General features: G+C 36.3%; 1 protein-coding gene across 1 annotated transcript in view; it reads left to right on the top strand.

The window, feature by feature from the left end:
• The window catches only part of DNAH8 (dynein axonemal heavy chain 8), a 139,199-nt gene that overhangs the window by 95,748 nt on the left and 15,790 nt on the right, over positions 1 to 27,661 (top strand). The window contains exons 62-81 of the mRNA XM_058167819.1: positions 619 to 722; positions 3,031 to 3,207; positions 4,226 to 4,393; positions 5,920 to 6,132; positions 7,248 to 7,385; positions 8,359 to 8,486; positions 9,268 to 9,439; positions 11,084 to 11,239; positions 12,338 to 12,493; positions 15,127 to 15,309; positions 16,780 to 16,885; positions 17,641 to 17,893; positions 17,997 to 18,187; positions 22,052 to 22,173; positions 22,481 to 22,599; positions 22,808 to 23,010; positions 23,510 to 23,583; positions 24,028 to 24,180; positions 26,332 to 26,487; positions 27,370 to 27,486. Of these exons, the coding sequence (XP_058023802.1) occupies positions 619 to 722; positions 3,031 to 3,207; positions 4,226 to 4,393; positions 5,920 to 6,132; positions 7,248 to 7,385; positions 8,359 to 8,486; positions 9,268 to 9,439; positions 11,084 to 11,239; positions 12,338 to 12,493; positions 15,127 to 15,309; positions 16,780 to 16,885; positions 17,641 to 17,893; positions 17,997 to 18,187; positions 22,052 to 22,173; positions 22,481 to 22,599; positions 22,808 to 23,010; positions 23,510 to 23,583; positions 24,028 to 24,180; positions 26,332 to 26,487; positions 27,370 to 27,486 (3,089 nt within the window). The remainder of the gene's footprint in view (positions 1 to 618; positions 723 to 3,030; positions 3,208 to 4,225; positions 4,394 to 5,919; positions 6,133 to 7,247; positions 7,386 to 8,358; positions 8,487 to 9,267; positions 9,440 to 11,083; positions 11,240 to 12,337; positions 12,494 to 15,126; positions 15,310 to 16,779; positions 16,886 to 17,640; positions 17,894 to 17,996; positions 18,188 to 22,051; positions 22,174 to 22,480; positions 22,600 to 22,807; positions 23,011 to 23,509; positions 23,584 to 24,027; positions 24,181 to 26,331; positions 26,488 to 27,369; positions 27,487 to 27,661) is intronic.

Below are 27,661 nucleotides of genomic sequence, written 5' to 3'. Positions count from 1 at the left end.
GAAAGTTTTAAGGGTTAAGTGTTAACACTGACTTAATGGTACATAATCAATCAAAGAAAGTGAATGAATAAAGACTGAATTACAAAACATGATATTAAAAAAATCAGTGAATGGATTAAGTAGATGGAATTAAATTACAGTTAAATTGAATTGAGGAGATCCTCAAAACAGATGAAAAGTTTGAACAAGAGGCACACTATGAAGTGCTGCCTGATTGTCACGAACTCAAGCATTTTGTTGTGAAATCTGAGTTAGAAAGATATAGGGTAATTTATTCAAAGGCTTGGTATTAAATAGGTTTAGCTTTAGTAACTTTCGCTTTTTCAATCTCCTACTTATTTTCTTCAGTTTACTTTTTCTTTACACTTACTACTTTTTGTACTTTATACTATGTTGCTTACCTGAAAAGGAATAGCAAAATAGATATAGATTGGTAAGATTTGTTTAGCTGAGCTCTCTGGAGATCTCAATCTACTAGTAAATCCTAGACCAGAGGTCAGACACTTAACCCACCTTTTAGTGAAAGATGTTGCCATTTGATGTTCATAATATTGCCTTAATATAAAAGAGAACCATAAATGATTGCCAACTTCATCTGGATTTTGACCATTATTATAGGCCTTGCTAAACTAATGGAGGCTAGTGAATCTGTTGCTAAACTCTCTCAGGACCTGGCAGTAAAAGAAAAGGAATTGGCGTTGGCTTCTGTCAAAGCAGACAAAGTAAGTACAAGCACACATTAGAACATTAAGTACACAAAGGTTGCTCATGGATTTTTATTTGTTTGACCTGTGTTTTTAAGCAAATATGTTGGCACCTCCTGAATCAATCCATATTTTTCCCCCACTGCTCAAAAATATGCATTTTAGAATCTGTAATAGATTCTGCAGTAGTTCATTAAGGCCTAATACCATGTATTCATGTTGTTATTCTTCTTTTTATACTGTACAGTTTCAGAGTTCAGACAAATGCTCAAAACTGATCTGATGACATATTGCCGTGATCCTTTCCCATAATGATTATTTTAACTGCTACAACTGTGTTAAGTCTGTTTGTTTGGGGGCTATATTACCCTATGTTTTGTTTGTTTGTTTGTTTATGACAGTTGATTAAATCCTAGTCTAGTCCATAAACTCAAGGCACTTTAGAGCAGTTAAACTGAAAATAAAATCACAAAATCTAGCACCGTACAAAACATATTATGTTAAGATCATAAACATCTAAAACACATAAAAACAAACAAATAGTTGTCTAGCCATACAGTTACCAGTTAAAATGGTTGTAGTGGCCTTCCAAAAGGACAGTACAGTAAGGGCTATATTATCCTATGTTTTTAGGTGACCCACAATGTCATTGAAACTGATTAATCTATCTTTCAGTGATAGCATGGTCCCTGTTCTCATCAAAAAGTCATGCTAAGGCTTTTATTGAAATTTTTTTAGAAAATAGTTAATTGAACCAGTTACTATCAATATTTAACCCCCCCATTCTTCTCTATTTTAGCCAGTGTTGAATGAGGATGATTTTTTTAGATTCTTTTCACCCTAATTCAACAGAGATCTTTTTTTCAAAGGTGAAAAGCCCAGGAACCAGGATAAAGTAATCTGTTTTACCTTGAAGCCATACATCTTCATATTGAAAAGCTGGAGCTGCTTTCTAGATACTCTTTTGTGACTTGCACTGCTATATGCCCTTTCCTTTCGGCTATGTGCTCAGACTGTGTGCTTAGCAAGCAAATATTTACATACATCCTCAGGCAGAAAACTGCACAGCTCTCTACAATTTCCCATTAAAAAGGCAGGATTGGATGAAAGTGATGTGTAGGGAATGGGAGAAAGGACTGATAACAAAAGGGATATACAAACTAGTAAATGAAGTCAGTAAGGATGGAGACAAGAAAACTAAAGCCGAGAAAGAGGTGCATTGGGAAAAATTGCAAGATATAAATAAAACATTTTTCCAGAGTATCAAAATATGATTCAAGGCATTTGTTGCTGTAGTACAAGGGGAAGGTGGAGAATAATATGAGGAAACATGGATAAGGAGGGAGTGCTTTGTGCTGTCTTTGCATCTTTCTTAACCCAGAAGAAGAAATTCTTCTTAATGTGCCTGAGGAAAGGAAGGACGGACGGACAGTCCTGAATGGAAAAGGGTCTATTAAGAGCCTACCTTGCTACCTAAAAAAAAAATGCAAGTCTCCAAATTTTTTGCAAGTCCTCTTCCAACCACATCCTATGATTTTTATGAGGTGAACCTTTGCTTCTTTACCTTGATTGGCTTCCTTGATTTATATCTTTGCCTTCTTATTTGTAGCTTCAATGTCATTTTCTGGTTCATGAGGCTTCCTGCCATTGAGTCTGAACACATTGCCTTACCTCGATTTTCCCTTCTGACTCACTAATTCCAGCAGATTTTTATCCTTAACTAGAATATGTACTGAAAATGGATCTTGGCTCTCCAAAGCCATTCAGTAGTTTTAAATCATTTTAAAATAAAATACTTGCAGTATCACTAACTGATGAATAAATTACTGTTTTTTATTTTCTTCCTTCCTTCCTTCCTTCCTTTCTTCCTTCCTGCCTGCCTGCCTGCCTGCCTGCCTGTAAATCATTTTCCACTGAGAGAGAAAAAGAGAAGAATGATTTTTTTTTAATTTAAATTTTTTTTCTAGGTTTCCTTTTAATAATAAGGTGACAAGTAAATGTTTTTTGGTAGGTTATGCATCAATTAATTAACTGTGTTCAAGAATTACAAGCTTAATAGGTGTTATTTTCTATCTGCCACATGATCATATACACTATTCTTCAATAGGAAGGAACTTACCCTACTGATATTGTGCTGAAAATGACAGCTTATTTAGTGCATTGTTTCCTGCCAAATTCTTCCTGTTTCGGGAACTGTATGCTTGAGAATGAAGAGGCAAGGAAGACTAGGGAGTTTCTAATGTCAGTCATACTATAGCTTTGGCCTTTACCATTCTAAATTTGCTCTGTAAATGATGGTGCATCCTTTTCAAAAATGTTATATTAGGTACTGGCAGAAGTGACTGTAAGTGCTGAGGCTTCAGCTAAAGTGAAGAATGAAGTTCAAGGGGTAAAAGACAAAGCCCAGAAGATTGTAGATGAAATTGACTCAGAGAAAGTGGTAGCGGAGGCAAAGCTGGAGGCAGCCAGACCTGCCTTAGAAGAAGCTGAAGCCGCTTTGAATGTGAGTGGTGTTTAGCCTTGCGAATGAAATGTGCAATATAAAAAATGCAGCTTCTGTAATTCTTCTGTAAATTTATGGTGAGGAAACTAGAGGATGTTATCTTAATTCGAAATAGTTCCTATGTAAGCTGAAATTACCTGCTGTTACCAAATTGTATTATCTTTTTGTCACATACAGTACTTGTTTATTTGAGAGGCCCTATTTACCATCTTGATTATAGCGGTTTTAATGGTTGGTAAAATTAGAATCTCCCTATTTCAAATTCCCAATGTCCCTTTTGGCAGCTGAAATAGGAGTTGTAGAAGAGTAGAAGAGTAAAGTTTCTTAGCAATTTTATAAAGTATTAGTCAAATACTAGTCATATATTTTAGCATGCCAGATGACTCGATGTTTAAATACCTGAATTGAAACAATTCAGTATGGCTGAGCTTCACATATTACATCAAACCCAGAGGCGGTGGCTGCCACTAATTAAGGAAGCACAACCTGTCAGTGCCAAAGCCCATTGTGTTTACCAATTGGTTTCTAATTGCGGAGACAATTGCATCAGCAGAACTGATAGGTGCTTGGCTTTCAGAATGAAGGAGCATTTTCCAGACAGCCAATAACAACAGCAAATCATGGCCATAAAATGCCTTCTTTGGCCATTGTGAGATACTTACTAGCTACTGGCCACCAGGTGGAGCCAAACTCTGAGTTTAAAATTTTACTGCACCATAGGAACTCTCATTCTTTGCTTTTTGCCAAAGCGGTTGCCATTAATCGATTGAAGCCTCCCTTGTGTGTGCAGAAACAGCTGTATGTCAATCTAAGCCTCCCGTGGGCTTGTGGTTTGTCATTGATTGCTTCCCTGCACACATTATAGGCTTAATTAATGCTCTTGCTAGATCTTACATTTTAGGCTGACTTTAACCATGTTATTGTAATGTTGGTACTGATGACTCAATACGAAATGTTTGCATCTACGGCTGTTTGTCTTTTAACTGTATTGTTTTGTTTTTTTTTAAAAATTTCCTAGACTATCAAACCTGCAGACATTGCAACAGTTCGGAAACTTGCCAAGCCACCTCATCTGATTATGAGGATCATGGATTGTTGTCTATTGCTATTCCAAAAGAAAATTGATCCAGTTACCATGGATCCAGAAAGGCCTTGCTTAAAACCATCCTGGAGTGAATCATTGAAAGTAAGCACTTTAATATATATTTTTTAATCCATAGTTGAAATCTTATAAAATTATAGGGCTGGAAGCAGGGATGGATTCCACTTAACTTTACTACCGGTTCGCAGCGGAGCATGCGCAGATCATCAGTGATGATGTCGGGGTGGGTGGGCGGAGCCTCCCACCACAATTACTACCGGTTTGCAAGAACCGGACTGAACCAGGAACAACCCACCACTGGCTGGAAGGGACCTTGAAGGTCTTCTAGTCCAACCCCCTGCCCAAGGTAAGAGTTCTTATACTATCTCAGACAAATGGTTGTCCAATATTTTCTTGAAAACCTCCAGTGTTTAACAAAGCCACAGCACAGTTGTAGAAGGGGGAGTCCTCAGTTTTCACAATTTGCCTTCTTTAGCCAAAAACACAATATACTAATTTAAAGTTCCTGATTCTTACAAATGTTTTGTTTTTAAGCATAATGTCTACAGCAAAAAAGCATTATTTAATGAGAAGAATTTCCCTTCCTTTCCTTTTCTCTTGGTCCATTTGATCCATACGTTTCCATATGCAATATTTGTTTTTCGATTTGATCCTTATTTATCCTGAAGTGACCAAACCACATCAACATACTTTCTTGTACTGGCTTTTTACTTTTGTATTCAATTCAGATGTATTGTGCTCTGTCCTTCATAACCTTCTCTTTTCTTAAGTAATAATTGCACAATACCATCAGCACCAGAAAAAATTAGTTAGTTTTACTCCAAGCATGTACATGCTAATGTACACACACACACACACACTGCCAGTGTGATTTGAATTATTTTTTTAAAGACTTTTTTTCCCCTTGTGTTGAGTTGTGTCTAGTTCCCAGAGACTGCCTGGACAAGTCTCTGCAGTTTTCTTGGCTAGGGTTTTCAGAAATGGTTTGCCATTTCCTCCTTCCTTGGGCTAAGAGAAAATGAAAGATCCAAAATTACTCTGTTGGCTTTGAGTCTAAGGCAGCACTAGAACTTGTGGTCTCCCAGTTTCTAGCATGGTACTATTACGCTAAGCCAGCTCTCTTTAAGAAGGTAATCCACAAAATAATATGATTTGGGTTATTCATATATTATATAATTAGCATTTCTCAAATATATTCGGTCCAATAACATTTTACACTTCATCTGTGTGCTTCCCTTGTTTCCTTAGGTCAGTTCTTTAATTTCAGCTATTTAATTTAATTTAATCATTTCAGCCATGTTCATAATTATAAAATCTCTTTCTCAAAACCTCATATAATAAAATCACAAATAAATAAACTGAGAATAAATATCTGAATCAGCCAGAAAAAAGTCTTTTGAAACATTCCACATATTAACATTTCTTACTCTTTCATTTCAGTAATGGAACTAACAATGGTGTTAATGTTTTGAGACTTGTTTAAAGAAAGTTTTTTTTTTATTTAGAGAGGAGATGGGCTCAGAAAACTATTATAACTGGAAATGTGGTAAACATTAAATTTATAGACAATGCTGCTTTGTGTTTTCCCCATTTTGTTTTGTTTTTTACAGCTAATGAGTGGACCATTTCTCCAGAGTCTCCAACAGTTTGCCAAGGATATGATCAATGAAGAGATGGTTGAATTATTGCAGCCTTATTTTCAAATGGAGGATTATACTTTTGAGAATGGCAAAAAAGTCTGTGGTAATGTGGCAGGGCTGCTTTCTTGGACCCTGGCCATGGCAACATTTTACAGCATAAACAGAGATGTGTTGCCTCTTAAGGTAAAATAACAAGATTTCTAGTTAATGAGAAGAAATCTGTTACAGATTCTTATTATCATTTCTGTCTGCACAGAATAACTACAGAGACATCAAGTGTCTCATCGACTTTTAGTTTATTTGTAACAAATAATTTAACTATCACTGAAAATAGATACATTTAGTTAAATATAGGAACAAATTGAAGTAAGTTCTTCAGTTGTTCACAGTGTTGTAAATAGTGCTAATTAGTTAAAATGCAAACTAAAATTCACCATTTTGAAAAAGACGCAAGTGACTTTGACTGTGATATTATTAATGGTGCCTTTTTTTCCTTTCTCCCTGCCTCCTTCCCTATAGTAAGCCACCCAAGCCATAGCCTGGGTGGCTTACTATAGTTAAACAATATAAAACCCTCCTTAATTAAACAGAGAAATAACAAGCTCAGTGATGGATTCATACAATATCCTGACCTGCAGAAAGAGTCAGGCCCTAATGGCAATGTTGGGGCCATGCACATCCCATAAAGATTTTTATTCCAGATGGCAGAAGCGGTGATGGAGAAGGCATGCCTTCTGAATCCTATAAGATGACATGGTTTAATTAGCAGAACTCAAGCATGCTGTTCCTCTTGGATTTTCTTGAGCACACAGAGACAATTAGAAACAGGTAGCTCCATAAAAAGGTCAGACCATAAGCTATGTAGTGACAAACTAGCACTTGGATACAAAGTGATTTGGATCTGTATATGCCACTATTACGAAGGGATATTCTAGGCCAGTGATGGCTACTGAGTAACTGGTAACTGAGTCCACCCACCTTACTGCTGGTTATTATCTTTTTCTCTTTCCTTCCACCTTTCCCAATATTAAAGTCTTTTCTATATGGCTAGATCTTTATGTGTTGAAAAGAAGATAATTTGAGCCTGGTCATTTGTGTCTTCAGCGGGAATCGGGTTAATTTTTTTTTCTTGGCTGTCCATGGTATTCTCAGGCATCAGATAGATAAATCCAATAAATACTAATACTAATCTTCTCCAACATGAATTCAAATATGCCTTGCTTCTTCCAAGACCTACTCACTTTAAACATAGAAATATTTTTTAGTAAACATACTGCTTCATATTTTTTTATTTTTAGACTAACTTAGCAAAACAAGAAGGACGCTTGAAAATAGCCAATACAGAATTGGGGAAGGCACAATCATTGCTAGATGAGAAGCAAGCAGAGCTGGACAAAGTGCAAGCCAAATTTGATGCAGCAATGCAGGAGAAGATGGTAAACAAGATAAAATATCCAAATTACACATTCCATATATTTTGCTATTATTTGTATGCACGTTTCATTCTAAGTTAGGAAAATGCTTGCACAGCAATTTTGGATGCTCTTTGTTTAACCAGTCATTGCCCCTGCTTCCTCAGTTCTGAGGCAGGGAAGGGAATCGAGCAGTAGACATTGACACTGCCTATTTTTGCATTTCCATATCCATACCATCAAGCTTCTGAGATTGGTATGATACTGAAATTTCATTGAAACTCTAGTTAGCACCTTAAGCAGAAATCTTAAGGCTGCTGATCTTGGTGCCTTCAGAGCTTTGCCGTATCTTATTTAAACCCTTTTTTCAATCAGAGGTTCGCATGTTGCAAAGCAGAGGGAAGAGACTTTAGAAGGTTGTCAAATAAAGAAAATATCTAGTTTTATCTTGACTTACAGAAATGTTTCTAGGCCTCGTGTAATTCTAACAAGCATTTTGGAAAGTAAAAATGTCAGATGGTTGTAGATCAGGATTTTATTTGAATGTGTGCCTTTTTAGCCTGGGGTGTGGGAAAAGAAACTAAACAATAATTATAGCATTCAGGCAAGCTCAAAGAATTAGCAAGGATACCTATATTAATTTGCTTTTTAGTAAGTGAATGTTTTGCGATTAGTTGCTTTGGCAGTCAAGAGACATTGGGAGGAGGCAGTGTGTAGAGAATCTAAATAAAATTCTGTGAATAAGCAGGTGTTTTGATTCCTTGGTTAGTGAAATTGCAAAATCCATTAAGGTTCCTAAGCTATGATTCTCTAAATTAATTATGCCCAGTAAAAAAAAGTGGCAGTTTTTTTTAATCTTCATGCCCAAATTTACAACTAGAATCTGTGCCAAATATGTTGGGGTTGACATATTTATTTTTTAAGTTGCAAGCTCAACCTGCACAGTACTTGGGATGAACCCTTGAAAAGTGTAATAAGATATATTTTCAAATGTCAGGACCTCTTGAATGATGCTGACATGTGCAGGAGAAAGATGCAGGCTGCCTCTGCCCTGATCGATGGCTTGAGTGGAGAGAAAATCCGGTGGACTCAACAAAGTAAAGAGTTCCGAGCCCAGATAAATAGGTATAATATGTGACCAATGTGATAATAGTATTCATTGTAAAATAACATAAAGCAGTCATAGGAAAATGTCTTCAATCTATAAAGTATAACTGTTCGTTTTATTATTTTATTATACTGTTTATCTTTTAAAATGATTAAGAAACAGCAATAGCAATAGCACTTAGACGTATATACCGCTTCACAGTGCTTTACAGCCCTCTCTAAGCGGTTTACAGAGTTGGCATATTGCCCCCAACAATTTGGGTCCTCATTTTACCCACCTCGGAAGGATGGAAGGCTGAGTCAACCTTGAGCCTGGTGAGATTTGACCTGATAACTGATTTGAAATAGATAACTTTCAGATAACTGCTGGATGGATAACAATAAAATTTTGAGTGTGACTCGCTCCCTTCTTATGGTGGAGACCTAGATATGTAAACCAAAATTGGGATCTGTCAATCTGGCTTCATCCTTCTAATTTTTTACATCTCCTCAGAGTTTAAATCAGGGCTACTAATTGCCGGGATTATGCCAGAAATGGTAATGCTGCTTCACTGTGCTGTGTTCCATTTAATCAGCTCACTGAAGCAAGGAGGAGCTGTGTTCATTTCAGCAGTCAATCATGCACATTTTGAAAAAGCTATAAACTTTCCAGCTTGAACCTGAGAAGTAAAATAGGTATCAAAGTGATTTGTTTTAAATGCCTTTTTCGAAAGAGCTTTTTAAAATGCCTTTGCCACATTCCTTTTTTTAAAAGGTTAAAAAAATGTATCTTAATGAAAGATTCCATGATTTTTCCTAGACTTGTGGGAGATGTGTTACTTTGCACAGGCTTCCTTTCCTACTGTGGCCCTTTTAATCAGATATTCCGGAATCTCTTGCTTAAAGACTTATGGGAGACAGAGATGAGATCACGAAAAATCCCTTTTACCGAAAATCTGAATATCATTTCAATGTTGGTAGATCCTCCTACGGTAGGTCTTCAGTTCTGTTAGTTTTCTTACAGTTTAGTTTTTTAATTCTATTGACCATTTCACTATGTGGTTGGCTAAATCTATTAACACATGTTAGTGGCTTGATAAATTCCTTCTCACTAATTCTGTCTCTGTACATGTTGTCACCTAGCCAACTTTGCCTGAGTGTAAAGGCTGAGCAGAGTAACTGCTTGGGTAAAAATATTCCTGGATATTATCGAGCTCTAAACTAGAGTGATAGGTTGAAGAATTGCACCTGCGTGGTAAAAATGTTAGTACAATAGCAACAAAATATTCACTGCACTCTCAAAAATTGTATTTGAGTTTTCCTGGGTTGCCTCTGGGGTGAAAATGGAGTCAGAGTACTATTATATTTCACAAGAAGAGTCCTCCACTCCTCTGCTTGCAATAAAATACCTTATGCCACCAGACTCCAAATTTTGGATTTAGACAAGTTAAAACTATGCAGACTTCAATCTGACCTAAACATAGTACATAAAATTATCTACCACAAAGTCCTGCCTGTCAATGACTATTTCAGCTTCAACCACAACAATACACGAGCAAATAATAGATACAAACTCAAGGTAAATCGCTCCAAACTTGATTGCAGAAAATATGACTTCAGTAACAGAGTGGTCAATGCCTGGAATGCACTACCTGACTCTGTAGTTTCTTCCCCAAACCCCCAAAACTTTACCCTTGGACTGTCTGCTGTTGATCTCATCCCATTCCTAAGAGGTCTGTAAGGGGCGTGCATAAGTGCACCCTTGTGCCTACCATCCCTGTCCTAATATTCCTTTTTTACTTACTCTTTTCATGTATCCAAATTATGTTTATACTTTTACCTGTTATCTTATATATGATTGACAAATAAATAAATAAATAATATTACAAAGGAGACAGTGTTACAATGAAAGAAATTCAAACGTGTGTGATTGAAAAACCTAATACAATTTTCTAGTCAGCTGTGGAGATGCTGTAGGTGTTTGCCCTTTGGAAGGCCAGGCATTTTTATGGGGAAAATATAGTAAAAAAAAATAGGGACATGGTGGCTCAGTAGCTAAGATGCTGAGTTTGTCAATTGAAAGGTCAGCAGTTCAGTGGTTTTAATCCCTAGTGCCGTGTAATGGGGTGAGCTCCTGTTACTTGTCCCAGCTTCTGCCAACCTAGCAGTTTGAAAAAATAGGGACCACGTTTGGTGGGAAGGTAACAGCGTTCTGTGCGCCTTTGGCATTTAGTCATACCGACCACATGACCACGGAGATGTCTTTGGACAGCGCTGGCTCTTCAGCTTTGAAACTGAGATGAGCATGCCCCCTAGAGTTAGGAACAACTAGCACGTATGTGCTAGGGGAACGTTTACCTTTACTTTATAGTAAAAAATATGTCAATATATGATGGGGAAATAGATAGGGGTTCACATATGGCACTGAGTACCTAAACCACTCTTTTCCATATCACTTCCGTATTGAGACTGCAATCTCTACAATGGGCTGGTATTAACTGCCATTTCACAGATGAATGATGGTAGCAGTAAATTGTCCAGGGTAACCAGGATTCCAGAAGGGCAGCATTCAGAAATTATTGTTCTTGTTGTTTGATTCAGTTTTCTTATTCGTTTTATGTCTTCTATATATCTAGATCAGTGAGTGGAATCTGCAAGGGCTTCCAGGAGATGAACTCTCAGTTCAAAATGGCATCATTGTTACAAAAGCAACCAGATACCCACTTTTGATAGATCCACAAACTCAAGGGAAAACATGGATTAAGCAGAAAGAAAAGGACAATGATTTACAAGTAAGTATTACAGAATTTTAAAATTCTCTTCAAATTCTTGTTTCCTTTCCACTCCCCCATCTCAGAAAACTCAGCTATAGTAATGATTACATATGAAGAAGAGAGTTACTGCATTACAGGGGTCAGAGCAAATCAATAGCCAACTGTTGTGACCCAGGCCCAAGTAGGCAGTAATAAACTTAGTCCGTGGAAAAACAAACTTTATTCAAACAGCTGGGAATTACTTCATTCCCAGCGTCATTCAACTCAAAGTAAAACAAATGCTTCCCAACACAAATTCCTCAGTTATCTCACAAACCTTAGTCCAATTAGGCAAACTGCCAAAGGCCCTTCCTGGCAAACATCCAGAAGCCACAAAAACAAAGATGTAGATGAAGCAGAAGACGCAGCTACAATGTTGTTTTGCGGCAAAGCTGAAACGCCGGTGCTGGTCTGTTTTAAGCCTTATGGAAGGGGCCAATCATCTCTTGGCCCTACTCCCGAGTTGCTTTCTCTGCTTGAGCTGTTCTTGCCTTCTGGCAGCTCTTCTCATGCGTGAATGAGGAACAGGCTCCTCCTGTTCCTCTGCCTCACTACTATCAGTCTCTGGAGGATCTGGAGTCCACACCTCACTTCCCAATGGCCCTGGCCTCACCTCAGCCTCATCGCTGTCCGACTCTGTTGCCAGCTCCGTAGGCTGCTGACGGACCACAACAGCCAACCATCACACTCAGTGTTCCTTGGGTGAGGAGGAGCTAAACGTTTTCTCTTAAGTCACTGAGATAAGGTCACTGACCTTAGAAAATAAAAACGTTAAAAGGTTGCTTAAATTCTGATTCAAATTTTTCAGACAGAAGTGGGTATTCTTCTGGGATTCAAAATAGAAAATAGTAATTTGCCTCCAAGAATTGTCATAAAGTAAAATATAAAAGGAAATTTAGAGAATTATGAAATCCTATATAAGTCCTCACAAAGGTAACCTAAATTCACTGAGATTTACATCAGATTAAGCAGGCACATGATTACAAGAACTTTAGGAAAATTCTAAAAATAAATGAAGATTAGAACTTTGATCAACTATATTGCCTTTGTTTATAATCAACTATTTTTATTCCTAAGGTGACAACTTTGAATCATAAATATTTCCGTACGCACTTAGAGGATGCCCTCTCTCTGGGAAGGCCACTTTTAATAGAGGATATCAGGGAAGAATTAGATCCTGCCCTTGATAATATATTAGAAAAGAACTTCATTAAATCAGGATCTTCTTTCAAGGTTAGCTATGTTATTCATTATATTCTGTTTTTTGTTTAATTATATAACAAATGTTCTCGAACAAACCACTTAAAGAAATTCTATAATCAAACAATGAACCTTCTCCTTCATTCTATGACCAGTTTCTTCAATCTCCAGAGAACAGATAGGTCAGAAATCTCCTTGAGAAGAGATTATTTGTTTGTGAACCTCTAGGGGGAAAAGGTCTCATTTTTCCTCCCACTCCTTTCCGGTGCTTCATTGGAAGGCTCCCCGCCCCACTTACCTGCTACAAGGACAGAAATGTTTTACTACATAATGGTAGCAACATTTCAGAGATTTTTTTCTTTTAAATTACTAGGCTTTTGTGAGGCAGCCTTGATTCTCCTTGACGTATTGGTTTATTCTGCAGTTTGCCTCACTGAGGTTGAGAAGTGGCATGATTTGCCTGTACGCAGCACTTAGCATCCTACTCTGGACTAACATTTCCAATAGTTGGAAGATTTCTTTCCATGCTCAGAAATCTGTGTTTGGCCAATACTGGAGGAAGCAAAGCGGAGCAATGAGGCTACTTCGCTTTGCTTTGCTTTGCTTCACTTCACGGTTAAAAAGGGTTTACTGTGGGTTTGATGAGATGCTTTAATGAGATCCAAGATTTTTGTCCTAGTAAAGCCATCCCTTTGTCCAAGTGAAGCTATCCCTTTAATGATCTGAAGCAACCATTATGTATCTAAATGGTGTTGATTTTGCTCCATCTATTTAGCATATAATAATAATAATAATAATAATAACAACAACAACAACAACAACAACAACAACAACAACAACAACAGAATTGGAAGGGACCTTGGAGGCCTTCTAGTCCAACCCCCTGCCCAGGCAGGAAACCCTACATCATCTCAGACAGATGATTATCCAACATTTTCTTAAAAATTTCCAATGTTGGAGCATTCAAAACTTCTGCAGGCAAGTTGTTCCACTTATTAATTGTTCTAACTGTCAGGAAATTTCTCCTTAGTTCTAAGTTGCTTCTTTCCTTGATCAGTTTCCACCCATTGCTTCTGGTTCTACCCTCAGGTGCTTTGGAGAACAGCCCAACTCCCACTTCTCTGTGGCAGCCCCTGAGATATTGGAACACTGCTATCATGTCTCCCCTAGTCCTATCCACTACTACTGCCATTCCCCCCCAGTATAATACCATTCCGCATGACCTCCAATTTTCCTAGGACAGTTGATAGGTATAAAATTACAAATGTCAGCAATCTATCTCCTTATGAAAATCATTGCATTTTTGGCCTTATACCAGGGGTGAAATCTCCCAGTTCGGACCAGATGGTGGCGGGTGGTTCGGAGAACCTGTAGCAAAAATCCCTGCTACCCCCATGCTCAGCTGAGCTATGTGACCATCAGGGACTTTTTTTTTTACTTTTAAAAGCATTTTTTCTTCAGCTGAAAACATGCTTTTAAAAGTTTAAAAAAAGCTCCTGATGATCACGCAGCTCATCTGGATGCTAGCCAAAAAACAGGGGGGGAGTCCATTTTTGCTCCCAGCAGGCTTCCCTATAGCCAAAAAATGGGGGGTCCATTTTTGCTCCCAGCAGGCTTCCCTTAAGCCTGCTAGCCAAAAAATGGAGTGTGTGTGGGGGGGTGTCGTTTTTGTGTGTGTGTGAGAGAGAGAGAGAAAGAAAGGAGGGAGGGAGGCAGGGAAGGAAGGAAGGAAGGAGGAGAAGAAGGAAGGAGTACAAACCTGGCACTAGACACAGCGTCAGAGAATAATCCAGGGCTGGAAGTGACCTGGAGGTCATCTAGTCCAACTCTGCTCCAGTAGGGCATTGTTAGTGAGTTTCTGTCTTTTGATCCCCCAGGCACATGGATACATAGCTACGCCCACCCAGTCACATAACCCCACCAAGCCATGCCCACCAAGCCACGCCCACAGAACCGGTAGCAAAAAAAAATTAGATTTCACCCCTGCCTTATACTTTACATTTCTATGGAAAATAGTGAGCAAATTTACCATCAAATTATGGCAATGGGGAAGAGAAGTGGATGCTCTCACCCTTAAACTAAAGAGTTCAGAAATTGCATATCATTGATCTGTCCAAACTTGCTACCCCTAATATAAATCAGTGGAAAAAGCACAATGCATTCCCTTCTTTTTTTATAATGTTATATTAAAGGTATAAAATACTACTTGAATTTGTACCATACACTATAGAGATTAACAAATGAACTACCATATGATAAGAAATCTGAAATAATTATACATTAATATCTATAAATCTATATTTATAGATATATAAAAAATACTAAAGCAAGTATATTGGTTAGTACATTTACATGGTTAATTTCCTTGATTTTCACCCATGTTGCAGTACTTCCTCTTCAGTTAAATATTGGGATGGATGGGAGAAAGTGTCAAATGATTGAACAGTGATTTAATGGGGAAAAATGAGGACAAAAATTATATTTTATTAGCAAATATTTAAAACATTTGTTTTACTCAGGTCAGTTAAGAAAAATGTCCATTAAGAACTGTGATGTTAAAAATATCTTGAGCTACGTGAATTTTGCATACCTTCCTGAACTATATTTTTCAGTTATTAACTGTATGATTAACAATGCAGTGAAACAAGATTTGAATTTTTATTAAGGTGAAAGTTGGAGATAAAGAAGTAGATGTCATGACTACTTTTAAACTTTATATTACCACAAAATTGCCCAATCCTGCCTTCACTCCTGAGATTAATGCTAAAACATCAGTAATTGATTTTACTGTTACAATGAAAGGACTTGAAAATCAGTTATTGAAGAGAGTAATTCTCACGGAGAAACAGGTAAGATAACCTGTACAATGAGTTGTTATACATAACGAAACACTGATGTTTCACTGAAGCTTAAATATTGATTCCAAAATTGTAGTTTGCAGTTCATTAGCAGGCAAGGTGAATTTAAGATGATGGATGAATGGTTAGCAATGAATTTTCGAACAAAGAAAATAGGCAAGGATTGTAGGATAGGAAACAGAAAAGATTTAGACACAAAGATTAAGGACATTATTTTCCTTACTCTTCCTCCCCAAAATTGATTATATTATTAGGTTAAGGTAATTACAAAGACCTTCCCTCCAAAGTGACATCAGTCACCTCAATCGGAGGCATTTCATCAAGTGTCAAGAGTTCTTTGGAGCCACCTTTCTTCATAAGGAGTACATTCTCAGGACTGAATATTTTTAAGCACTCTCTCCTATAGAAAGGTGTAGAACAGCTAAGACAAAGCCTAATTTGCCATTATGCAAAATAAACATATTGCAAGTAAAATTAACCATCGTTAAGATAATAGGAAGATTTGGAAGGGGAAGAAAGATCTTGTTTGCTGGTGAGCTGGCTTAGAGAGCTGGCTTAATCCCAGAAATTGAATATTTTCAAATTCTATGTGATACCTGTAACAGGAATAAAAGCATTGCATGATATTTTTACTTTTATTTGATTTTATTTATTTACTAAATTTATATGCTGCCCATCTCACTATCAAGCAACGATGTGAATCCTGTTGTGATTTTTTCCTACTGCACAATGCAACAGTGAAAGAAAAAGAGTAGATGGAAGCATTTGCACGAGAAAAACAGTAATAGGAAGGGGAGAGTAACCCTTGCCCTCCATATTTGTGTTGCAGTTTATTTCAAAGCTATTTTCTTAAGGAGGTTTTTTTAAAGTCCTATTTCCAGATTCCATCGGAAAAGTTGCTTGAGGAAAGAACTGTACAGGAAGAGTGACACACCCATTTTCCACTTCTGCAGTGCACAATTTGTAAAACACAAAATATCTAAATGAATTGTTTTCTCCTTTACAGACTAGGATGTAGAGGACGGTCTCCAAGTATAAGCGGATTTAATTATAAGTGTATGCATAATTATTTAGTTTTTAAAATAGGGAACATTATTGCAGCAATTCTTTAAAAAGTTAAACATGGAAAAAGTGAATCTTGCAAATTTGGGTAGATTGTGTCGTAGGCAGTAACAATTTCATAAGAATGTAGAAATGTAAAAGAAGACAATCATGGATTTCTATAGAAATAGATTTCTGAGATCTATCAAAACCATTTATACCATGGCACATTTAGCTGCTGGTTTCTGGTACCTAATGTTCCTATGATCAAAATGATCATCAAAATCCTATATGTCCTGAAATGTACAAAAACATTTTCCTAAGAAGACAATCAATAAACCAGATTTAAACTAATCTTCGTCATTTTTTTAATGCAAAACTGAAAAACTAAACAAGTCTGTGTTGTGATATTTAATATAGGAACTAGAAGCCGAAAGAATTAAACTCATGGAAGATGTGACTTATAATAAGAGGAAAATGAAAGAACTAGAAGATAATCTCCTTTATAAATTAACTACAACTAAAGGTATGGTATTTATTTTTACCTACTGTTACGTAAATAATGTAGACGTATTTACCAGTGCATCATAATAAAATATAAACTTCTAATTTAAAGCTTATTGGACTATTAATTTGACTCTAGACCATCCCTCAGAAATTTTCTACTATATTTGAAGAAAAAAAAGATTCTGAGGCAAGGAAATTTTGGTTCCCTGCAGATAAAACAATGGGCGTAGTTTCTCCTGCTGTTAACAAGCAACCTTAGAACAATACCAATTAAATAGATTCAGTTGCCTTAAATCAGCATCTGGGATGGTGTGGTAGAACAGTTAATTGTTCAGCATCCCACCTAACTGGTAATGGCTGTCTAAACTATCATGAATTAATTTGGTCATAATTATACTGAGATGTTAAGGCAAATTGAGTAATGGAACTTTATTAGGGCTGAAGAATTCTTGTTATCCTTCGCTGTCTTCCCTGACTCTAAAATCCATTACTCTAAAATCTATTATGATCTATATAGAAGGTACGTCGAGCCAGTTTGGTATTGAGTTTAAGATACTTTATTATTCATTTCATTCATTATTACTTTGAATTACATAGCTGCCCATCTCAAATGCATGACTCTGGGCATTTTACTGAAGGCTTTTGACTCTGGGTTGTCAGTCCCTCTGTTTTCCATTAGTCTTTTTCATAGTACCCTTCCCTCTGGAAGTGGAAAAATCTATTCAAAATATTCTAAAACTTTATTTGAAACATTTATTGTGCTATACTCTTTAGGTTCTTTGGTGGATGATGAATCACTAATCGGTGTTTTGAGAACCACTAAACAAACAGCTACAGAGGTATCTGAAAAACTAGAAGTTGCAGGAGAAACTGAGAAAAAAATTAACACTGCTCAAGAGGAATATCGTCCTGCTGCTACACGAGGGAGCATTCTTTATTTTCTGATCACTGAAATGAGCATGGTTAATATGATGTATCAGACTTCCCTAGCCCAGTTTTTAAAGCTGTTTGATCAATCCATGGCTAGGTAAGAACACAATGTTATTGTACACATAATGTTTTTTTTTCTGCTTTCTCTACAGTATTTGTTGTAACGTAGTCGATTTGCTTGCTTTGTTTTGGCACCTTAGATCTGACAAGACTCCTATTCCACAGAAAAGGATCACAAATATTATTGAGTACTTGACATATGAAACATTCACATATTCTGTTAGAGGCCTGTATGAAAATCACAAATTTCTTTTTACCTTGCTTTTGACATTAAAAATTGATCTTCAGAGGGGCCAGGTCAAACCAAAAGAATTCCAGGCACTCATTAAAGGTAATCATCTAGAATTCTATATTAATTTTATTTTATATATTTTGCATGTTAAATCCTCATCACAATCTGATATGAAGATTAAACAGAGCACGCAACACCTAAAGCCATTGGATTGAATCCTCAGAGCTTTGTAGTAGTCATAGCCAAAAAAGTTATTCATAAAAGAATGTGTGTTCATCAAAGAAAAATGCAGACTATATAATATGTCACCATAGATACAAAATGAACTTAGTTTGTTTCATTCATTCATTCGTTCGTTCATTCGTTCATTCATTCATATGCAGTAATCGGTTATAATGCTATGAAACAAGAAAATTACACGTTTGTCTCACAGAATAAGTATTGAAGCAGAAATACCAGAAATACTATTTCAGTTATTGTGGATGCATGTGAATGTAGGGATGATTTCTGGAACAGATTGGGCAATCTTATCAATCTAAGTGAAATAAGGTAAAAATTAGATGTCATGAATGCTGGATGGGAAGAAGGCATGAGAGCACAACCACAAGAAGTGATTTGGCAATTTGGAGACCTGAGAATGAATGAGAATGATAATTATTTGTTGAGTGTTTCCTTCGAAGAGTCAGTTTGTATCATGGAATATTGGAAAGTCCCTGTGATTATGGAAATAAGAGCCATATTGTTACAGGAGGAAACAGGGCTGTGATAGAAAAGATTCTTGTGGCCAGGGGAGAGAACAGATGTGGAGATTCAGATTAACCCCTCCATTAATTATGCCAGGTATAAATTAAACTAAGGAATAGCCTTAACAGTATTCTGTTATTCTTCCCTATTAGTTATAAAGATCTTTCTGGATGCCCAAATGGTTCTTGTTTCCTGAGTTTTTCAGCCAAATTCTTTTCAAATGCATCCGTTCAAATGGCTTATGGACAATAAATAAATTAACCACGTAAATTTCTTTCTCTCTTATGAAATATTGGGAGAATTGATGAAGGAAACAAGGGTGATGTTAAGTTTTGAATATGGGAGGGACCACTATTTGTTAGTTTCAAAAGTGGATTTTCAGGAAAAAGTGGACATAGGGGGAAAAAGAATGTAAACTAGAACAAAAAGAGAACGAATGAAAAAGGAGAAAATACAGGTCTATCATGAAAATATATTGGGGGGAAATGCTCTCCCAAAAGAATCAGTGGAAATGTGCAAAGAAAAGATGATTTGGAAGCTGCATGGAACAGAATGGGAAAAATTGTCCTCAAGATTGCCATAGAAGAGTTTGGATTTTGGAAGTTTGGAAATTATTAAAAAGGACACTTACCAGAATGATGACAAGCTTATTGATAAATATAAATTTGTGCAAGACAATTGTTGCTGCAAAAAATAAGTATGAGAGAAAGATATTGTACGTGTGTATAACAAAAATAGAATTGCAAAAGTATTTACTCAAAAGAGCAAGATTAAAGGAGGCAGAAAAAATGCAAAATGACTTGATGAATGTAAAAATTGTTTTGAAAATGGGTGAACAGAGCTTAAGTGAAGAGACTCCCTCAAAGTGAATGGAATTAAAAATTAAAGTGATTAAATGACTTGGAATGAAATTCCAATAAAGTGAGAGAATGCTGAAAGGAATATTTGAAATTTTTATGGGAACCATGATCAGTATCAAAGAATGGAGTTGACATGGCTGCAATGAATATTAATGTGCAATGCTGTGAGAATGGTGGGCTGCAGTTGTAGATAGCGTAAATAGAGAAATACTAAATATGGACACAGTTTGCCTAAGGAATAGCTGTGCACCTTATTTAACTTGCATGAGAAGTTTGCACAGGCTGAAGAGTGCTGTAATTGTTCTTGTAGACAAAAAGAAAGGTAAGAAGAAAGGTTGAAGGATTAGTTTATTAGCTGTATTTGACAGAATTTTGATTGACAGCTTACAAGAGATGACAATGAGCAACATCTGTAGGATGGCTTTATGCCTGGTAGGGACCGCACAGAACAAGGTTTTGCTCTTCATCAAATCACTAAAAAACATGAGAAACTTTGTTGATCTAGAGAAAAGGCATGATCAGTGCATTATAATTTGTTTTACATGTATATATTGAAGGTTTAAGTATTAAAGAATGAAGTGTGTGGGAATATGGAATGCTTGCAAATGATTCAGCATGGATAAAATGAAGATAGGCAATGTCTTGTTGGCTGCATGTCAGTATAAATAAATATATCAAAATGCTTGTAGCATTAAAGATGTGTTGGCTGGAGATATGAAAGTATGTGTACCTCTGTGTACAGGTAATAAATAATGTGTGATTACACAAGAATTTATTTTGCAACCATGATTAGACTACAAAAAAGAATGGCTCTGAAAACTGATGTTATCAAGAAAAAAGGTAGTTATTCTTGACAGTAAAAAGGAATGATGATTAATACATAAATGGTGAAAAAAGGCAAACAAGTATTTGAATCCTGATTATTCAAGATGGAGAAATACTAAGATGTGTAATTGCTGGTAAAAGCTAATGAGTAGTCTTGCTGTCCATTGTGAGGAATTAATTTGAAGGAAAGGGGAAGGATATTGTATAAGAGCCTGATTCGGTCTACTGTATTATATGCAGGTGTGAATTGGGGATGTCAGTAGAAATAGCAAAGTAGAATGAACCTCCTGCCGCCGGCGCTACCGGTTCGTGCAAGCCGGATAGATCCGGCTGGATTTCACCACTGCTCAAGTCCCACCTTAAGTCATGAAAGCCAGCTGGATGACTTTGGGCCAGTCACTCTCTCTCAGCCCAACCCACCTCACAGAATTGCTTTTGTGGGAAAAGTAGGAGGAGGAAAGTGTGTTAGCTATGTTTCCTGCCTTGAGTTATTTATAAAAAATAATAAAGTCAGGATACAAACAAACAAAATAAAAATAGTAATCTTACTTTCACTTTCTAATTGACATAGGACAATTACACAGATCCCATGCTAGGACCAATGTGAATTGGAGAACAAAGTTCTATGCAACTTGATCATGAACCTCTTGGTTTAGCTCTCAGTCCTGCTGAGTTCAATATGAGTTCAACTAGCTAGGACACTTGCTTAGAATTTCATTGCTCTGTGCAGTCCTAAACATTTTTATTCAGAAGTCCATCCTAACAGGCACAGTGGGCTAGCGCTGTTGAATGTTCTTTGGGTTGTCTCTGTCTTGGGATAAAAACTGCCATTTTTTTTTTGTTATTGTAACAAGCATAACATGTATGTATTTTACAATAATATGAAATATAGAATAGAATAGAATTTTTTTTATTGGCCAAGTGTGATTGGACACACAAGGAATTTGTCTTGGTGCATATGCTCTCAGTGTACATAAAAGAAAAGATACATTCATCAAGAATCATAAGGTACAACACAATGATAGTCATAGGGTACAAATAAGCAATTAGGAAACAATATTAATATAAATTGTAAGGATACAAGCAACAAAGTTACAGTCATGCAGCCATAAGTGGAAGGAGATTGGTGATGGGAACGATGAGAAGATTAATAGTAGTGCAGATTTAGTAATAGCTTGACAATGTTGAGGGAATTATTTGTTTAGCAGAGTGATGGCCTTCGGGGAAAAACTGTTCTTGTGTCAAGTTGTTCTGGTGTGCAGTGCTCTATAGCGTCATTTTGAGGTAGCTTCGTTTTGAGGGTAGGAGTTGAAACAGTTTATGTCCAGGATGTGAGGGGTCTGTAAATATTTTCACGGCCCTCTTCTTGATTCGTGCAGTATATAGGTCCTCAGTGGAAGGCAGGTTGGTAGCAATTGTTTTTTCTGCAGTTCTAATTATCCTCTGAAGTCTGTGTCTGTCTTGTTAAGGCTTGATATAGTTCTTTGTTAATCATAGGGGTCATTTTCAATAACTATTAATGTTTTTCATCCAGGGGGTGCTGCATTGGATCTAAAAGCTTGTCCTCCCAAACCATTCCGATGGATTCTAGATATGACATGGCTCAATCTGGTAGAACTAAGCAAACTACCCCAGTTTTCAGAAATTATGAATCAGGTATGTTTATAGCCTTAGTTATTTTCACTTTTTTTAGCATTAGCAGAGAATCCTATTGTCTTTTATGAGCACTTATGACATGGCCCTTCATGCCAGGTCATTATATTGTTCTGCATTTAAATTGCACTTTTCCCCCCCCCATGTCTTAAGGAAGGTGGATGCAGAAATCATAATAAATGCTATCGTTTTTTGAAATGTGATGTGAAGTGACCTTTCCTGAATCCAAATAACTTCCATGAAGTAGAGACTTCTTGTCCATTCTTTAAAGGAAAAATAAGCTTAAATGTTATCTCTGGTTCTTCATTAGATATCCCGTAATGAGAAGGGATGGAAAAATTGGTTTGATAAAGATGCTCCAGAGGAAGAAACTATTCCTGATGGATATAGTGATTCACTAGATACCTGTCGCAAATTATTGCTTATCAGGTAAAAATGACAAGTAATTTTGGCATTACTTTTTTTTATATGTTCTTAGTTCTTTTCAGGAAGTACTGCATATTGGCACTGGAAAATCCACATTTTCTAAAATGTTATTTTTAAAGCATTACAATAATTATGAATATAAAATTATGAATATAATTATGAATTAAAATAATAGATATATAACACTGATTTAGGAATATCTTTTTTGTAGGTCTTGGTGCCCAGACCGCACACTTTCTCAGGCCAGAAAGTATATTGGAGATTCCTTGAGTGAGAAGTATACGGAACCTGTCATCTTAAACTTAGAAAAAACATGGGAAGAAAGTGATAGAAGGACACCTCTCATTTGCTTCCTGTCTATGGGATCTGACCCAACGAACCAAATTGATGCATTGGCTAGAAAACTTAAACTGGGTATAAGTTTATGTTACATTTTATAGCAAGCATGTTAGAAAATTACTACATTAAATCTGCCTTTGCAGTAACTTTCTAGTGAATCTTTTAAGAATCCTACCTTTTGTAATAGTTTCTTCCACTAAATAAAGCCCAGTTCCTTAATACTGTACCGTCAAGCACTCAAATTTCTCTGGGCAACTACCTCAATACCTGCAGGCTCTGTATTATACTTTATTTCATTTTCCATTCTTTTTTATACTTTTCATTAAATAAATAATGCAACAGAAAGCTACCATGTAATGTGGGACTAGCACAAGCAAAAATAAAATAATATTTGGTATTAATATGGAACAAAATAATAACTCTACAACTGAGATAAATAAAAAATATCAGGTGTTCTTTGGTAGCGAATACATCAAATCCATAATTGAAAAAGGGATTAATCAAAATTGGCTTACAATTGCAAAAGCAGAAATATTTTCATTTATTAGCTTTTTATTGTGTTATTTTTTGGTAGAAAACAGAGCTATCTCCATGGGTCAGGGACAAGAAGTCCATGCACGCAAACTAATTCAGATGTCAATGGTACAGGTAACGTGCAATGTTCTTTTTAGCTGGGTTTTATTTTTTTCCAACAAAAATGTTTTGTATTTGAAAAAGGCTACAGTCCTTTACTTACTGATTTGAGAATAACTCTCATTCAACTAAATAGCTCAATAATTATGCCCAGATCTCAGAAAATAGAATTTATTACATTGGTAATTACTCCCCAAAAATTACCATTCCCCCCAATTGACAATAGTTGTTCTATTGTAATTTTTATAACTACCACATGATGGCAGTGCTACTTTATTTACAATTGGATCTACTCCTTTCATCTGTATGCAAATCCATACTTGTTTTTGATAGGTATTAACAAGCACATATTGGAGGACAAAGTATGGTATATGAAAGATAAGTTTCCATTAGAAAAGTCTTCATATAGTGTTATTAATATGCTTAGACAAATGATTTAATCAACTGTTTTGGGAACAGGGTGGCTGGGTGTTACTTCAGAATTGTCATCTAGGTCTAGAATTTATGGAAGAACTTTTGGAGACATTGATGACTGCTGATATTCCTGATGAGACCTTCCGAGTTTGGATAACCACTGAACCACATGATAGATTTCCAATCACTTTGCTGCAGGTTAGCTAAATCTAAGGAAAATGAGAGTGTTTATTGATACAAAAAAAATCAACTAAAAATACTGCCTTCTTTGGAACTGAAAAAGCTAAACATTTAAGTCATTTGAGCTAGTTTGCATTTAGACTGGTTCAAAAAGCAAATTGTTTTCTACTCCTTTATGGGGGCTGTTATTTGCCAAGCAGATGTGTGATATGTTCAAAAGCAATTTACACTCTAGCTCTGAAGTGTCTGGTGCTCTTGGGTTACTCACTCACTGCAGATCATTGCTATTTCGAACTAGGAACAGAGTCGTTTGTGTATTCATGATAAGAGGTATTAGACAATTAAAGAGATGAAAGTGAACATAGGCAACATGGATTAAAGAATTCCAATCTGAATCAAAGCTGGGTGTCTAGTAGAAACTGCTACTCATGGAAAGGGGAGAGGGGGGACGATGATTCCTCATTGTTCCTGTGGCCACCCATGTTCTTATTAATGCTGAGGGAAGGGCTGTCATCCAACTCTCTAACAAGATTTGTGGTGAAGGAGAACTTCCATGATCAAGTGTTTCCTCTCAGTCTATTGTAGGAAGTTAGCACCCACCCCTCTCCTAGAAGAATGAAATATTTTAGAAAATATTAAAAAGGGCAGAATATTATATTTCCCTGGATGAGAAATGGAGAATCATGTTTTAAGGACGAAGCAGCTCCCTACAGCTTCCTGCTTCCCCCCACCTTTGTCAATGGGCCAGAGGCAGAAACTCATTCCCCCCACCCTTTGTCAATGACCATCATCTGCAATAGGACCCATCTAGCAACAGAAACTCACCACATGGCACCTGGGAAGATTACATCAGCCAGCAAGGCTAGCTAAAAACCCCACCCCCTGGGAGTCTGACAACCAATCAGGATACTCTTCCTGTGCCCCAGGAAGTTCAGAGAAAGCATAAAACCAAGGCACGCTCAGTATCTCGTCCCTTTTCTGTTGAGGAACTCAAACCATGTGAACATGTCCACCATTAAACCATCTTTCCAAGCAGTCTCCATGTTTCCAGTGTCTTTATCCCCACTTGGAACTGAACCCAGATGGACGTTTTCTTCCAACACTATGATTCAGGTCTATATACTTGTTTGAAAACAAAAGTGGCAAGGGGAAAACCTGACTTTCTAATTGCAAGATCAAAGTTTAATGAGGGGAAAAACACACTGAATATACTGAGACTTTATTATTGCTCCTCATATCCTAGAAGTCATTGTTGTAATTAAAAAACAGTACCAAGACTGACACTCATCAACACTAGGTAAACCAGAGCAGAAAATCAAGGCTACAATTACTTTTATTGAGAATGGATATATAATAAAAGAATCTCACAAGACAACCTCTGATTGTCCTCCCCTTACTTATACTTCTGTAAATTAGGGAAGTGTCTATCTTAGCCACTTCCAGATGTTACGTTATTGCATTGTTCTCAACTTAAAAAAGTTTCAGCCTCTTTTGCCTACATAATGGTCCCTGCTTATTTCTGTCAAGGTTATCTTCCTTACTCTCTGCAAATATATGGATTGGGAGAAAACAGTTGAACAGTGGGAAAATGTAGACATTGGAAAAGGAAATCCCCACTAATAGAAAGAAATAAGAGAAAAAAAATGAAAATTTCTAAATGCTTTGTGATTGCCTATTTTTAGGTTTTAAATTGACATGCTGAGATGAGGTGGATTACCTTAACGATATTTAAGTGCTCTAGCTTTATAAGACAATGCTGAAACATATATGAAGTACGTGTGCTTTTATTTTTGATCACATTTCCTTCATTCAAACGCTTAATAAACACAAAGTAGCATTTGAAGTAAACTGCAAAAACAGCAAATGTTATTTGAGACGCACACAATGATGCCATCATCAAATGCCACCTTTACAAACTATGCTCCAATATCTGAGGCAGATGTGTAAATCACAGCATCTGTGTGATGCCTATCATGAACATATCCTCATTTGCTCTTTCTGTGCCCTTGCAGTTGCTATGGTAAACATTCTAACTAGTACATTTTGTTGTATTTGTGGACTTGATGAAATTTTCTAAATGAAGTGCCCTGACCTTTACTTTTCAAAACGGTGTGGCATGCCTCCTTTGGAATCAGAAATAATAAACCCCTTTTTTTCATGTTATGCTAGACTTCAATAAAATTCACCAATGAACCTCCACAAGGTGTACGAGCTGGTTTGAAGAGAACATTTTCTGGGATAAATCAAGACTTGCTTGATGTCAGCAATATGCCTATGTGGAAACCTCTCCTGTACACAGTGGCCTTCTTGCACTCCACTGTTCAGGTAGTACAGACAAATAGCACATTTTGTGCCTAAAATAATCTTTCCTTTAGGAACGACAATAAATCATTCTGGTATCTTATTGAGGCCTACAAGCTTTGTATGTCTCATGCCAAATGAAGGCCATATATTGTAAATTCATCCCTCAATTCCAAATGTTCTTCTATTTGGATTCAAAAGACAGGTGACAGCTTAAATATTTTATTTCTTCTAGCTGTACTGATAGTTCTGTTATTTCCCTGTTCCTTATTTATATTTTAACCAAGAATAACACTTTAATAATAATGTAATATTAATACTATTATCTCTTGTGCCTTTTGAAGAAGAAATATAAATTAAAAAGACTAAAACCCTTTGTCTTATTGTATGAATAGAATTTGGGAAAATATACCATGTTCACTTGTCATAGTACACTGAATTTTGGATTATTTCCAGTTGTATATACCATGTTTCCCCGAAAATAAGACCCTGTCTTATATTTTTTTGAACCCTGAAATAAGCACTTGGCCTTATTGCCATGTGCTCAAAAGCCCGATTGGGCTTATTATCAGGGGATGTCTTATTTTGTGGGAAGCAGGGTACATGTATTAATTATGCTGCATAAACTATTCACAGGAAGAAAATGTCCATCTTTATATTAAATAGTTTGCTTTATTAATGAGAATGTCAGTAATGGAATTTGCATTTTAAAAAAAGATTGTGTTGCTCATGAAAAAAAATCAAAATCTGTATAAAAGCTATATACTGAGAAAGATTAATAATGATATTTCTCTGATATGGATATTGAAAGTTGCTAAACAAAATATTATTAATAATGAAAAACAATATACGTATAAATTCATAAATCTCAATAATTACTATTTGTTATATATTTTCTATAATAAGGAAAGGAGAAAATTTGGTCCTTTGGGCTGGAATATTCCCTATGAATTCAATTCTGCAGACTTCACAGCCAGTGTTCAATTTATACAGAATCATTTGGATGAATGTGACATTAAGAAAGTAAGTATCTGTAAATTTGTACTTAGAAATGTTGCCAAATAGATATTTATCCCAAATGGGAGAAAAATTTCACAGGTTTCTAAGGCTTGCTGGAGATGCAGCTTTGTTACTAATACAGATAAAAATAATATAGATGAAAACTTTACCCCTTCACTCCTCAACTCCCTGTGTTTCA

The sequence above is a fragment of the Ahaetulla prasina genome, chromosome 1, assembly GCF_028640845.1.
Source record: "Ahaetulla prasina isolate Xishuangbanna chromosome 1, ASM2864084v1, whole genome shotgun sequence".
NCBI classification, from domain to species: domain Eukaryota; kingdom Metazoa; phylum Chordata; class Lepidosauria; order Squamata; family Colubridae; genus Ahaetulla; species Ahaetulla prasina.
This window is presented reverse-complemented; position numbering and strand designations above follow the sequence as displayed.